Source organism: Dipodomys ordii, unplaced genomic scaffold (assembly GCF_000151885.1).
Source record: "Dipodomys ordii isolate 6190 unplaced genomic scaffold, Dord_2.0 Scaffold173, whole genome shotgun sequence".
Taxonomy (NCBI): Eukaryota; Metazoa; Chordata; class Mammalia; order Rodentia; family Heteromyidae; genus Dipodomys; species Dipodomys ordii.
In genome coordinates, this window is record NW_012267389.1 from 615,070 (window position 1) to 628,636 (window position 13,567).

At 44.8% G+C, this 13,567-nt stretch overlaps 1 protein-coding gene across 1 annotated transcript in view; it reads right to left on the minus strand.

Annotated features, from left to right (window-relative positions):
* Positions 1-621: 621 nt before the first annotated feature.
* The window catches only part of Ncapg2 (non-SMC condensin II complex, subunit G2), a 59,009-nt gene continuing 46,063 nt past the window's right edge, over positions 622-13,567 (minus strand). The window contains exons 25-28 of the mRNA XM_013033639.1: positions 12,106-12,209; positions 10,757-10,857; positions 7,461-7,560; positions 622-747 (exon numbers count right to left, since the gene is read on the minus strand). Of these exons, the coding sequence (XP_012889093.1) occupies positions 696-747; positions 7,461-7,560; positions 10,757-10,857; positions 12,106-12,209 (357 nt within the window). The 3' untranslated portion in view covers positions 622-695. The remainder of the gene's footprint in view (positions 748-7,460; positions 7,561-10,756; positions 10,858-12,105; positions 12,210-13,567) is intronic.

The window sequence follows — 13,567 nt, forward strand, 5'->3', positions numbered from 1 at the left end:
TTACTGTGCCTCTTCCTGAAGAGCAGAAATGAGGCAAGAACAGAGTCTCTGCTGTGGCCCTCAGGTAGGAGGGGCTGAAATATCCTAGCTCAAACTTTGCCACTGGACTATGAATTAACTTACTGGTTTGTATTGCTTACTGTTTATACTTTAGACTCTAAAGAGATCAAATTTCTTTGGCCACTATGAGTTTACCTTGACTTTAGTGGAAAGAGGCTACTACTGCAGACTGTGAGGCTGCTGGGTTCAGACTGAAGGTCAGACGCTAAGGACACTTTTCACATCAGAGGCTGAGGGCCACAGGGGAGCACTACTGCAGGCTGGTTCCGAAGCGGGCCTGGCAGCCAGCCACAGTCAGGTGTGAGGCCATGTTTTTCCTACACTGGCTAGCGCTTACGTACAGAAGGAATAAACTCCTTGCCGGCCATCCTCCACCTTGACCTTTAGCTCCCTGTCCATGCCGGCTTGCTGCCTGCTCTCAGACAGCTACTAGCAGAAGGCACAACGCTGGGTGCCATCTTCACCTCCGGGAAGCTCAGACAGGCCCCTTCGTGTACAGGCTCAGGGGACCCTCCATGCTTAGCCTAGCCACAAAACACAGCACAGCAAAACAACACAACACACAGGAAAATGGACACAAATTTCATTTTTGTGAGTCCTTCCCCATTTGTACATGTCCAAAGATGGTGACCTCCTCATGAGTTCAGAAGTTCTCTCAAAGTTCGCATTGATGATTCATACAGGAATCTGAAACACAAAGAAAAATAGCCACATTATCCAAAGGTGCATTTTTAAAAGCACCCTTATGAAGCAGTGTAGAAGCAGACAGTTTAAGCCAGCCATGGAGCCTGTGCACCACGTGCGTACGGTGGGTCAGAATCCTGCCCCGAGGGAGGCCTCTGCTCAGGCTGCCCTAGAGCCAACTCTGGAGCACCAACTCCTCAATGCCTGCTCCCCTACACTCAATGCTCAGAGCACCCACACCCACAGCACACAGGAGAGACGGCACATGCATGTCTCTCTTGACAACCACAGCCTGAGCCCTCTCCACCACGTAAGAAAGTAAGACACACACAAATACAAACAACCCCACCACCAGCAAGCTCTGCCTTCATACTGCTGCTACTGCACCTGGTGCCTTGGCCCACGGAAGAGCCCACACACTCTCAGGCAGGGGACACTGCGCATGCTCTCTCATTTCCTAGAACCACAGCGACCTGCTCACATCCCTGCAACGTCTCTGCAGATATAAGCACTGTACTCCACACAGTGAATAGCCATTCATTCCCTTTTCTCCTTTCCATCGCATAGTCAGTCCTAATCAGTTCCAGTGTATTGTACAGTTAGTTTGTGCCCAAGAACCCTCCTCAGAGATGATCTCCAATCCCACCAGAACCAAGTGCTATTGCATCCCAAGCAATATGTCTGCTAGACTTAACATTCTGAGTCGGAAGACCTACGACTGCCCTCTTTTGCCCATGCAACAAGTAAGAGAGCTGGTGTCAGCTTGCCCTTGCTCCTGCACTGCTGCCCATCGAGGGCCAGGGGCAGCTGGCATTTTAGATGTCCTAGTGACCACACTAAGAGCTGGAAAGAAACAGGGGAAGTCCACTTCAAAATATTTTACTTAACCAAATATACCCACAAGGGGCTGGGAAGGTGGCTCAGTGGTAGAGCGCTTGCCTTGCATGCAGGAGGCCCTGGGTTCGATTCCTCAGCACCACATAAGCAAAAAGAAAAAAGCCGGAAGTGGCGCTGTGGCTCAAGTGGTAGAGCGCTAGCCTTGAGCTGAAGAGCTGAGGGACAGCGCCCAGGCCCAGAGTTCAGGCCCCACGACCGGACCCCCCCCCAAAAAAAATAAAACAAATATACCCACAATGCATCCATTCTTGCCCACAAGGTCAGTAAAATACTTGCCAGGCACCGGTGGCTCAGACCTGCAATCCTAGTTACCCAGGGGACTAATATCAGAGTCTCACAGACACAATCTCTCCAGAGTGTCTCCTTCACGCTGGCTACCCTTTGAGGTTATACCAGACTTTTCTTCAGAAAAGACTCGTTGCCAACACCCTGCACACCGTATTCCTATGTTAGCAGAGCTCTAGCAGTGCCCTGACAGGACCCTCAGCAGGTGGGCAATCTCTGTCCGCACTGAAACGGACCCACGATGGAACAGAGATGACTGCTCCAGGTATGAGGGCATCACAGAGGAGAGCTGAGGACACGGCCCTGCAGACACCGGCGGCCAGAAACACGGGAAGAACCATTCCCCAGCTAGCTCTTTAGGAGCTGGGACACTCCCAAGAGCCCACCCTGCTCTTCTCCTACCTAGCCTCGTGGTGCAAGGGTAAAAAATCTACACCCTGGTGCACCCAGCTGCAGCCCTGGAGTGGGGGCTGGGACAAGAAGAAGGCAGCACCGAGACGATATCCTCCAGGGTTAAAATTGCTTAAATAGGGTCTCAGGCAGCCACCAGCAGCTCATGCTACTCAAGAGGCATGATGGATGAGGATTGCGGCTCAAAGCCAACTCAGGCAGAAAGGCTGGTGAGATTCTTATCTCTACGTGAACACCAGCCAGGAGCAGAGCTGTGGCCTTGAGCACAAGAGCCCAGGGACAGGGCCTACACCCTAAGTTCACAGTCCAGGACTAGAACCAAAAATAAATAAATACATAAATGTAATACATCAACAACAAGAATCTCATGATCATTTCAACAGATGCAGAAAAGGCTTTTTGACAAGATTCAACATCTTTTTATGACAAAAACTCTGGAGAAGCTAAGAATGCATGCAACATTCCTCAATATAATAGAGGATGTTTGTGACAAACCTATAGCCAGCATTACACTTAAGAGTGAAAAACTAAAACCATCGCCTCCAACATCAGGAACAAGCCAAGGGTGTTCACTCTCTCCATTTCTCTTCAACATAGCACTGTAATTCCTAGGAAGACCAATAATGTAAGAGAAATACATGCTGGGAATCCAGAAAGCCAGAAGTGGCACTGTGGCTGAAGTGGTAGAGCACTTGCCTTGAGCTGAAGAGCTCAGGGACAGTGCCCAGGCTGAGTTCAAGGCCCACAACTGACCAGAAAAAAAAAGGTTGGAATCCTATGTTCAATTGTGTTAAAATAACAATCAACTATATATGACGACGCATCACTGTAATAAAGCAGATTGTGAGTTCAAGTCCAAGCGGGTCTCTCCATACACAAAGAAACCCCATCTCAAAAACAGGCCTAGGACTAGGAAGGTGGCTCAGCGGTAGAGCGCTTGCCTTGCATGCATGAGGCCCTGGGTTTGATTCCTCAGCACCACATAAGCAAAATAAAGAAAAAAGCCAGAAGTGGCGCTGTGGCTCAAGTGGTAGAGCGCTAGCCTTGAGCTGAAGAGCTGAGGCACAGTGGCCAGGCCCAGAGTTCAGGCCCCACAACTGCCCCCTCCCCCCCAAATAGGCCTAAACTTTAGTTCTTGCCTTCCTTCCCTAGACTGAGAGCTGTGCATGTTTGTCAAGCAGTTTTATGAGTACACATCGAGGCTAGGACAGCCGTCTGAAGGATTTATTCCTTTCTTAATTTCTGCAGAAAAAGGACATTCTTCAGGGAAAACTAACTGTGGATGCGATTCCTTTCAGGAGCACACCCACCCCTCTGCTACCTCCTTTGTCTTCTGCAAGGGCACAGCTAAGGGATGACTCAGAAGAACCATCCTAGCCTAGCAGGAGGGCTTAGTAAGGGCTGGCTGCAAGTGTCCAGAATCAATGCTCCCACTTCAACCTCCGAGGTGTCCCCAAAGAAGCCACCGCCTGCCTTACACATCCATGGATATCAGATCCTGTTGCGCTTTTAATACTTTCCTCTCAAATAGAAGGGAGCCAGGCACCAGTGGCTCATGACTATAATCTTAGCTCAGAAGGCTGCAATCTGCAGTTTGAAGCTAACCCTGGCACAAAAGTTCATGCGACTCACATCTCCAATTAACCACCAAAGAGCCAGAAGTAGAACTGTGGCTCACAAACTCTGAGTGGAAGAGCCAAGGGACAGCATCCAGGTCCTAAGTTCAAGTCTCAGTTCTGGCAAATACATAAATATATAAATACATTAATGAACAGATACAACTTTACTAGTTCTGAAATTTAGACAAATGACTTGCCAATATTTGAAAAACATGAGACATGTCTAGTAACTGAGCTAGTAAAACTGACAAGCCAGGTTTTCTAGTAAAGGGGTCAAATGTGGAAGAAGAATATAGCACTTTCTTTTCTTAATTCTGGTAGAAAATTTTATTTCTGGCTGAAATTCTGGTTAACGTATTAACCTGCATCAGCAGTGGGATACACACAGAGCTACAATTCTGGTGAGCGGGGATTGTGACAGGAAGGTTAAATCCCAGGAAAACAGAGAAGGAGCGTCACTCCTCAGGCTCCGCGACCCTTCCCTTCAGCTCTGCACCACAGCTCTAGGCCTCCCGCCTTCAGCCCTGGATTTAGACAGAGGCGTGCCCCTTCTCTGGGGCTCTCCAGCCTGCACACCATTATGGCATGACACTGGCCTTCTTACTTATGTGAAACAGTCCCCACCGTCAGTCCCTCCTGAGGAACCCTACTGGTTCTGGGTATGTTGGCAGAAGAGTGAGAAGAAGCAATCTTTTCTGTCAAACTAAAATGTATCTATCTTGTAGCCAGTCACCATTGTACACTGATAGTTCCTGGTACTCATATATTTTTTTTAATCCTTTGCCTCTTGATTTCAATTTTAACTATCATCTGTGATCAAGTCATGTCAATGGAGTTCTCTTGAGTGAGAACTTTCCCCTGGGTTTACCAACTTCCTCTAACTAGAACCATTCCCAAGCCCCACTCCACCAGGAGGAGAAAAATGTGTGCCTTTGTTTCCAAAAGGAGAGCCCCACCCAACCCCCAGCAGGGACCTTTCACTGATGGTTAGTATTTTCCAACTGCCTTGTATTAACTCATCATTCTGGTAAACCAAGTGTAAAGAAAATAGTGAACCTGACTCCTCAGTAACAAGGAGAAGGGGCAAGGTCACCCTTGGGCTAGCAGACCATCCTACCCAGCGTGCCTGCTGAGTTCTGTCTCTACTCATTTCTGAGGGCCGTGTGCTTCCAACAGAGGAAGGAAAGCTAGGAGGAACAGAAAAGTTTGGGGCAATAATTACTTTCTGATGCTATAATAATAGATATATGTCATTATACATTTGCTCCAACCTTCAAAATGTACAAAAGCAAGTGTAAAGCTTAATGTAAACCACAGACCCTAGGATACAGTCTTTAGGCTCCTTAGTTCCACTCCAGCAGGGTATCAATAATGGAGGCAGGGGATTATATAGAAACTCTGTACCTTTCTTCTAATTTTGCTGTGAATTAATGGCTTTAAAGCAAAATCCACTGTGTTACCCTAACATTGCAAGACCTGTTCAACAGTCCTCTGTGTCCAGGAGCTCCAGGCCATGGACTCTATCAACAGATTAAAAAACAGTATAAAACACACAGACTTTCCTGTGCATTTCTATTGTAGTAGGTATTATACGTAATCTACAGGTGGTCTGAAGCATACCGGAGGATGCTCACACATCACATAAAAGTATAGCACTACACAAGAGCTCTGAACACTGGGATACGTAATCAATTCTACTTATTCTTGAAATGTTCCAGATTAATTTTTCATAATTACCACTTTATAATTTACAAAAGCAAAAATACATATAGAATAGGAGCAACAAGGACTCTATATCATCTAGCACTGAAATGCCTATACTTCTATATCCAAAGGAGTTCCAGCTTTTAAATCATTATCTTGCTTGAATCATCTCTGATACTTTTCTGGAGTTGCTTCCCACATTAACTTATTAACTGCCCAAGAAAAGTCCATTTTACAATTCAACTCCACCCACCTGCTCCTATGTCTTATTCTTCCACAATCCATGCAGCCAGAGCTGTGTATAAATTATGTAGGGTTTCTTTCTACTGAAATGGAAAACAAATTCTGGGCAGTGAAGAGGTGCTGGAGACAAATCAGGACCTGGGGACAGAACAAATCCAACCCCCTCGGCACACCCTCCAGCTTGCTGCTGTGAGCACACAGCTCACAGCCACATGGTTCCGGCTTACACCATGCAGAGTCACTCACATCTCTGGGGGATCAAGTGTTTGCCTGTGACACACATTCAAAGTAAATATCACATATATATACTCTAAGCTATCAATTATCTAATTTCCTAATTATCAGGAAAAGATTCAGAAGATCTGAGGTAAGAGCTGGGGACATGATTTAGCTACGTAGTAAAGCTTTGCCTATTGTGTGTGAAGCCCTTGGTGCAATTCCCAGCACCACCAACAGAAAAAAAGAAGTCTGAAATAAATTTCAAAGAAATGAAGGAAATTTATTACTTCATTTTTTTGGAAAGGTCCCAATTAAGCTGACAAAGTCCCATTTCACTAAGAGTAATCAAAATTAGGGTGACCAGGGACTGAAATATATTCAACAGCCAGCCCTTCCATTAAGTATAATACAAATTCATTTGAAGGTCCAATTTCCTAGTGAAATACATTAAATACTATTTGTACCTATATAACTCCAGTCATAAATTTAGGATAATGAAAGCATTTCTCTAAAGGAAGAAGTAGCTATGTCGTGTGGTTCATTTCCCAGACACAAGTAAAACTATTATTACTGAGTTATAGCTCTGCTAACACTTAACTTCTTCATAAAAAAGCAGGGAGACACTGATTTTTGGCTGATATTAAAGTGCAATCTAATTCTCAACAGTCTAAAGAACAATATTTAGGGCATTCAAAGAAAACCCAAAGCAACAAGAGGCCCTGGAAGGAAAAGGGACCCATAAACACGATTATCACGATCAGTCCTTGAGCAACAGTTGACCTCCCATCCCCCCAAATACATACCTGCTCAGACAGGTATTTATGCTCAGAAAGTGCTGTGGTTCCAAATTCAGAAAACCGCCATTAAATAGTATTTGCGCCAGGCGCCGGTGGCTCACGCCTGTCATACTAGCTACTCAAGAGGCTGAGATCTGAGGATCACGGTTCAAAGCCAGCCCACGCAGGAAAACTCTGTGAGACTCTTATCTCCAATAAACCACTAGAAAACCAAAAGTGGCGCTGTGGCTCAAGCAGTAGAGCGCTCGCCTTGAGCTGAAGAGCTGAGGGATAGCCCAGGCCCAGAGTTCAAGCCCCACAACCGACCAAAAAAAAAACCCAAAACCAAAACCAGTATTCACTGGGAAAACATGTGAGGTGAGTGTAATGACCATCCTTTCCTGAAGTAGAATTCTTCAAGTGACAGCTTTGCTTGTGAGAACAGAATTAGTAAGTACACGAGATGGCAAAACTTCTACCCTGACAATGCCAAACTTCCAAGAAACCAGAAAGAAAGCACCCAGTCTTCAGGTTGTCCCCGCTACAGCGTTTCACATTTTACCTTTCCATGCTATCCTCTTCCAGAGTAATCTCCATGAATGACTTCAGCTTCCTGTACACAGTGTATGCAGCCTCCTTCACCTTTGAATTCCCATGTTTGCCTATGAGAGGGTGCATTGAAAGACAAAGACTTCAACATCACCAACAGAAGCAGGTGTACTCTGGTGTGCAGATGGTCAATTTCCTTCCTTCCCTCCAAGTTCAGTTCACTGCTGGACTGTGAGAAAAGTCTTCCCTTCTACAAGAATGGTCATCAACTAAACAAGTGTCCGTGAAAGTACATCTGTTGTGTGGGAGATCACATGGACTGCAAAGTTAGGAATGACAGCTGGCGTATTTCAAGGTCATGCCTATGCAGTGTCAGACACCAGCATTATGCTACGCTTCTGCCTTCTCATGCGGCATACCCCTTGCTTTGCAAACCTCAGTGTTTCTGCATCTCTCACTTACACAAACCCTTTCTGTGCTCACTCGGGGCCCAAGCATCTCTAACCCAGAAATCTATCATCAGAAATGCTCCAAAATCTGACTGTTTTTGACTTTATATGATTTTCTAAGTTCCAGCTTTTTTTAAATTTTCAAATGAGGGATTCTCAGTCAATATAGTCTATGAAAATATCCCAAATACTGAAAGACTTCTGTAATCAAATGTTTAGAATAAGGGTACTCAACCTGAACGATAAATCCACAGATTTCCTATGCCTTCAGGTCCAAGGGGAAAGCTTGTTTCATTAGGGGCGATCTCTATCTACAATGTGTTAAATTTGAAAATCATTTCAGTATTAGTGTCACTGAGCCAACAACCCAGAAACTCAAAGGCAGTTCTCCATGGACCACTCCTTTGTTTCACTGGTAAGCATCGGACAGGTGTTACCAATTACTTCTCCAGTACTATTTTAACTGTTTGGATGTTCAAGAGGCTAATGTCAACCTGTATATCACTAAAAAAATTAATTCAGCTGTGCAAAGTCCTCTGCCAGGAAACCTCCACCAATTCCGGTTTTCAGCTTCCCAAGTTTAGACCACCACACCTTGTAGGGGGTGGAGCAGTGGTGTCCACCAAATTCACCGCCCTCACACCCACTCAAAAGCTGCATGCTGTGCTGGGCTCATGCCTGTAATCCTAGCTACTCAGGAGGCTGAGATTGAAGATCACAGTTCAAAGCTAGCCCGGGCAGTAAAGTCCATGAAACTCTATCTCCAAGAAACCACCAGAAAACTGGGAAGTGGTGCTGTGGCTCAAGTGGTAGAGCACTAGACTTGAGCTGAAGAGCTGAGGGACAGCACCCAGGCCCAGAGTCCAAGACCCACAAGTGACAAAAAATAAAGTTGCATGCCAAAAACTTGAAAAATGAAGATGGTGGAAATACTGGACTACCAGGACTCTGGATTCTGCTCATAACATCCCAAACTGCCATAGTCTCCTGGTGCAGCTTTTCTTGGACAGTGACACATTTCGATTCCTTTGAATTGGGAATGTTTCTTCCTCTCTCACCTGCCAGGGTCAAGAAACTGATTGGGTTAATTATTCCCACATGAGCTATAGCATGGCATTGAATGGCACTGTAGTTCGTAAAGCATGCGGGACCGTGCTATGGGCAGAAGTCCTGACTGCTTGGTGGTAACAGAAAAGATGATTTCTGAGTACTGAGAAGATTACAAACCATCAGGTGTTCAGATACATATAAAAATCATCATGACGGAAGACCTCGAAAACCATTATTCTAGAGTCTGGACAGCTGAGGATATTTGAGTGTTGTTTCAGGTACCTTCTTCAAAGTATAAGATACTTTACCTCATCATTTTACATTGGTGTGTGTATATGATCAGTTTTAGAGAACATTTTTATGATGATAAAACCTGGAAACTTGAAACAGGGCATGCCTACTCCTGTATGTATATACTACAGTCTGCTAAGAAATGCTGATGTTGCTGTTTAATCAAGATACTATTTACTTATAATATTTAAAAAATAATGCCTGACATTTTATAGAAACCACTTTTTCAAATCAGGATCATTTTTGGTATACAAAAACTCACTAGCCGGGCGCGGTGGCGCGGGCCTGTAATCCCAGCTACTCAGAAGGCTGGGCCCGGAGGATCGCTTGAGTCCAGGAGTTCTGGGCTGCAGTGCGCTATGCCGATCGGGTGTCCGCACTAAGTTCGGCATCAATATGGTGACCTCCCGGGAGTGGGGAAACACCAGGTTGCCTAAGGAGGGGTGAACCGGCCCAGGTCGGAAACGGAGCAGGTCAAAAACTCACTAGAAGGTGCCTTTTCACTTTGAATGAGCTATAATTCCTATGTGTTTTGTGTATTTCCTACTGAATTTGAATTTATGTGTTTATAAAATGGTTATTGTAAATCTTATGTCTTAGCTGGTGCAAATTTGTCATTATCTTTTTTATTTGTGAAAATAGGTCTATGTTGCTCCTGCAATCCTCCTACCTCAGTCTGAATAGATGAAACTTTAGGCTTGCACCAACATACATAGTCAGATTTTTAATTTATTTTTCATTTTTTGCCAGTCCTGGGGCTTGAACTCAGGGCCTGGGCACTGTTTCTGAGCTTTTTGCTCAAGGCTAGTACTGTACCAGTTGAGCCACAGCACCTCTTCTGGCTTTTGCTGTGTATGTGGTACTGAGGAATCGAACCCAGGGCTTCATGTGTGCTAGGCAAGCACTCTGCCGCCAAGCCACATTCCCAGCCCCAATTTTTAAATATTGGAAATGCAGGGCAAATGAACACAAATCCAACTCTAAAGCACAGAGAGAAATTGAACAAGTGGCAAGTAAAAGGTAGACAGAAATGGCATTGCAGAAATGGGGCAGGGGCTGGGAAGGTGGCTCAGTGTAGAGCGCTTGCCTTGCATGCATGAGGCCCTAGGTTAGATTCCCCAGTACCACATAAACAAAAAGAAAATAAAAGCCAAAGTGGCACTGTGGCTCAAATGGTAGAGTGCTAGCCTTGAGCTGAAGAGCTGAGGGACAGCGCCCAGGCCCAGAGTTCAGGCCCCATGACCTGACCACCCCCCCCCCCAAAAAAAAAAAAAGAAAGAAAAAGAAAAGAAAAAAGAAATGGAGCAAGTTCATTCAAAGATAGACCTAAGCTGGCCTGGAAGAAAAAGCCAGGTGGAGAGCTCTGTATTCAGAGCACACCAGGGACATGGATGGAAAGGCTGTAAGAACACCTCTGCAGGGGAGAGGTGAAACACAGAAGCAAAAGTTTCCAATATCCCTATGAGTCAGGGTAAAGAATATGTAACAATACATCAGATGAAGGAGAAAAATAACCAACCTGTGTTAATAACCAAAATAATATGAAGAACAGCTGTGAGACACACAATGCCTTCAATATCGCCAGACCTCACACATGCCTTCAGCTCATCCAAAAATGACCTACAAAATTAAATAGCTGCAGTTACTTTATAGTATATGCTTAATGCATTTCAGAAAACAGTTACGGATCACCAGTAACCACAGGTGCTATTTGGTAAGTTAAGAGGAAAATCTGAGCTCTTCTCACATACTTCACTTCAAAATGCCAAGCTCACGAGGTGAGGGATTAAAAACCAGGTGATGTTCTTGGAAAGGGTACAGAAACATGGCAGGAAGAAAAACTTATTCTCTACAGTCCCGAAGTACTTAAGAAGGAATGCATCTGCTCTGTATAGGCCCCAGGCGTTCAGCATATGCAGAACAATCCCTCTGCATCTTCAGGCCTGTGCTCTATAAGACCCTAGAACTGGGTCACGAGATGACACAAGGACTAGAGCACACGTTACAATGTGTATAAAACAAAAACTGCACAGAAATTTAACTTAGGAAAGTTCTGAAAGTACACAGTAGGAAGTATTTTACTACATGTTTACATTTTTCTAACTCAATGATGGTAGGCATAACCACACTAGATGAATACACTTTACAGAAAGTTGGAGTTTCTTTTTGTGTAAGTTTAATATATTTTTCAGTCATTGATAAATGGAGGAAACTTCTATAGAATGTGTTCCTCAAAGACAAAAGATGCTGTCAAATGCCAGTGGCTCACGCCTATAATCCTAGCTACTCAGGAGGCTGAGATTATGATCCCAGCTCAAAGCCAGGCAGGCAAGAAAGTCCATGGACTATTATCTCCAATAAACTACTCAGAAAAAGCCAGAAGTGACACTGTGGCTCAGGTGCTAGAGCACTAGCCTTGAGCAAAAAAGCCCAGAGAAAGCACTCAGTCCCAGATTTTAAGCCCCAGGGCTGGCAAAAATAAAAAAAGACAGAAGATACACTTTTTAAAAATCTGAGAATAAACTGGGTGCTGGTGGCTCATGCCTGCCTGTAATCTTAGCTATTCAGGAGGCTGAGATCTGGGGTTCATGGTTCAAATCAAGCCCAGGGAGGAAAGCCCATGTGACTCTTATTTCCCATTAACCATCAGAAACTGGAAGTGGAGCTGTGAGTCAAAGAGGTAGAGTGCTAGCCTTGAGCAAAAAAGAGCTCAGGGACAGAGCCCAGACCTCGAGTTTAGACCACACATCTGCCAAAAAAAAAAGGTGGGGGAGGGGGGCGCAGAAATTTTTTTTTTAAATCTGAGAATAGAGCAAAAATGCTAGGCACCTTATAGCCTCAGTATATTTTAGAAAAGGAGACAATTACCTGACCACGTTTGGTGACTTTATTATTATTCCTACCAGACACCTTGAAAATGGCGGAAGGTCAGAAAGACACTGTGGGACGGTCAACTCTTTCACATCAGAAACCTGAAAGAAAGCTTTCAATCAGTGAATTGTAACTTGAGCCTAGGCTAATAATTCGTTTTGCAATGATCCTGAGTTTCCTCCTATACCCCAAACCCAAGACAAGGACTCTTTACTATTATGCACATAGGAGAGCTATACTCAGGGAGACATACAGGTGCCGTGTCTCTGAGAGCCTTCCATCAAACATTCCTGTGATTTTATTCTGTTCCTATGTGTTTATGCCAAACCAACTCAGTCCCTTTTCCCCCTCAGTCCAGATTTTGGGCCTGCAGTTCTGTGGTGGTGCTGCACGGCACTGCATGTAAACAGCATCCGGCACTCTACCCACTCAGCCCCACAGCACATCCTGTAGGAGATCCTGACAGCCAGGTGAAGAATTCCTCACGCAAGTTCCTGCTGTCAGCAAAAGTTTATGCTTGTCTCCCACTCCTCACGGTCAGGGAGGAGCAGGAGGGCTCTAGCAGGAGGAGTGTCTCTACCTGATTCCAGACGGCAAGGCAAGCTGTGGCCATCTGGCATGCAGGCTGAGGCTTCAAGAGCAGCCACTCTTCAGTGGCTACTCAAAACTTTCTCACACAAGGTTCATATGGAATAGAAAAATGGAATAGAAAAACACCTGATTCACCAAAATTTGGCAGAAAAAGAAGAAAAGCAGATGGCAGGAAGGGAAACAAACATTGAAATGATGCTTTTAATTCCAAGTGCATCAGTCAACAACTTCATTAAAACCAAATGAATTATAAGCAACACAAATAATGGGATGTCAGACTGGATTTTTAGAAAACCACTCACATGGTACTTATAAGAAAGACTTTAAGCCGGTGCCGGTGGCTCACGCCTGTAATCCTAGCTACTCAAGAGACTGAGATCTAAGGATCACAGTTCAAAGCCAGCCCAGGCAGGAAACTCTGTGAGACTCTTATCTCCAATAAACCACTAGAAAACCAGAAGTGGCGCTGTGGCTCAAGCAGTAGAGAGCTCACCTTTAGCTGAAGAGCTGAAGGATAGCACCCAGGCCCGAGTTCAAGCCCCATGACTGACCAAAAAAAGAAAAACTTTAAACATGAAGAGAGGTTAAAAGTAAAATAATAAAACTAGACATAAGAAACATAAAAAAGTTGGCTGAGATCAAAGCATTACAAGCAATGGAGATATTCTAGAACAAGATAGTCTGTGAAAAGAGGACTTTAAATGTGTATGCTCACCATAGCAAAGCCCCCAAATGCAACAAAGGGAAACTGACAAGAGAGTTTTTAAAGAGAGATAAATTGGAGCTGGGAAGGTGGCTCAGTGGTAGAGTGCTTGCCTTGCATGCATGAGGCCCTGGGTTCAATTCCTCAGCACCACATAAGCAAAAA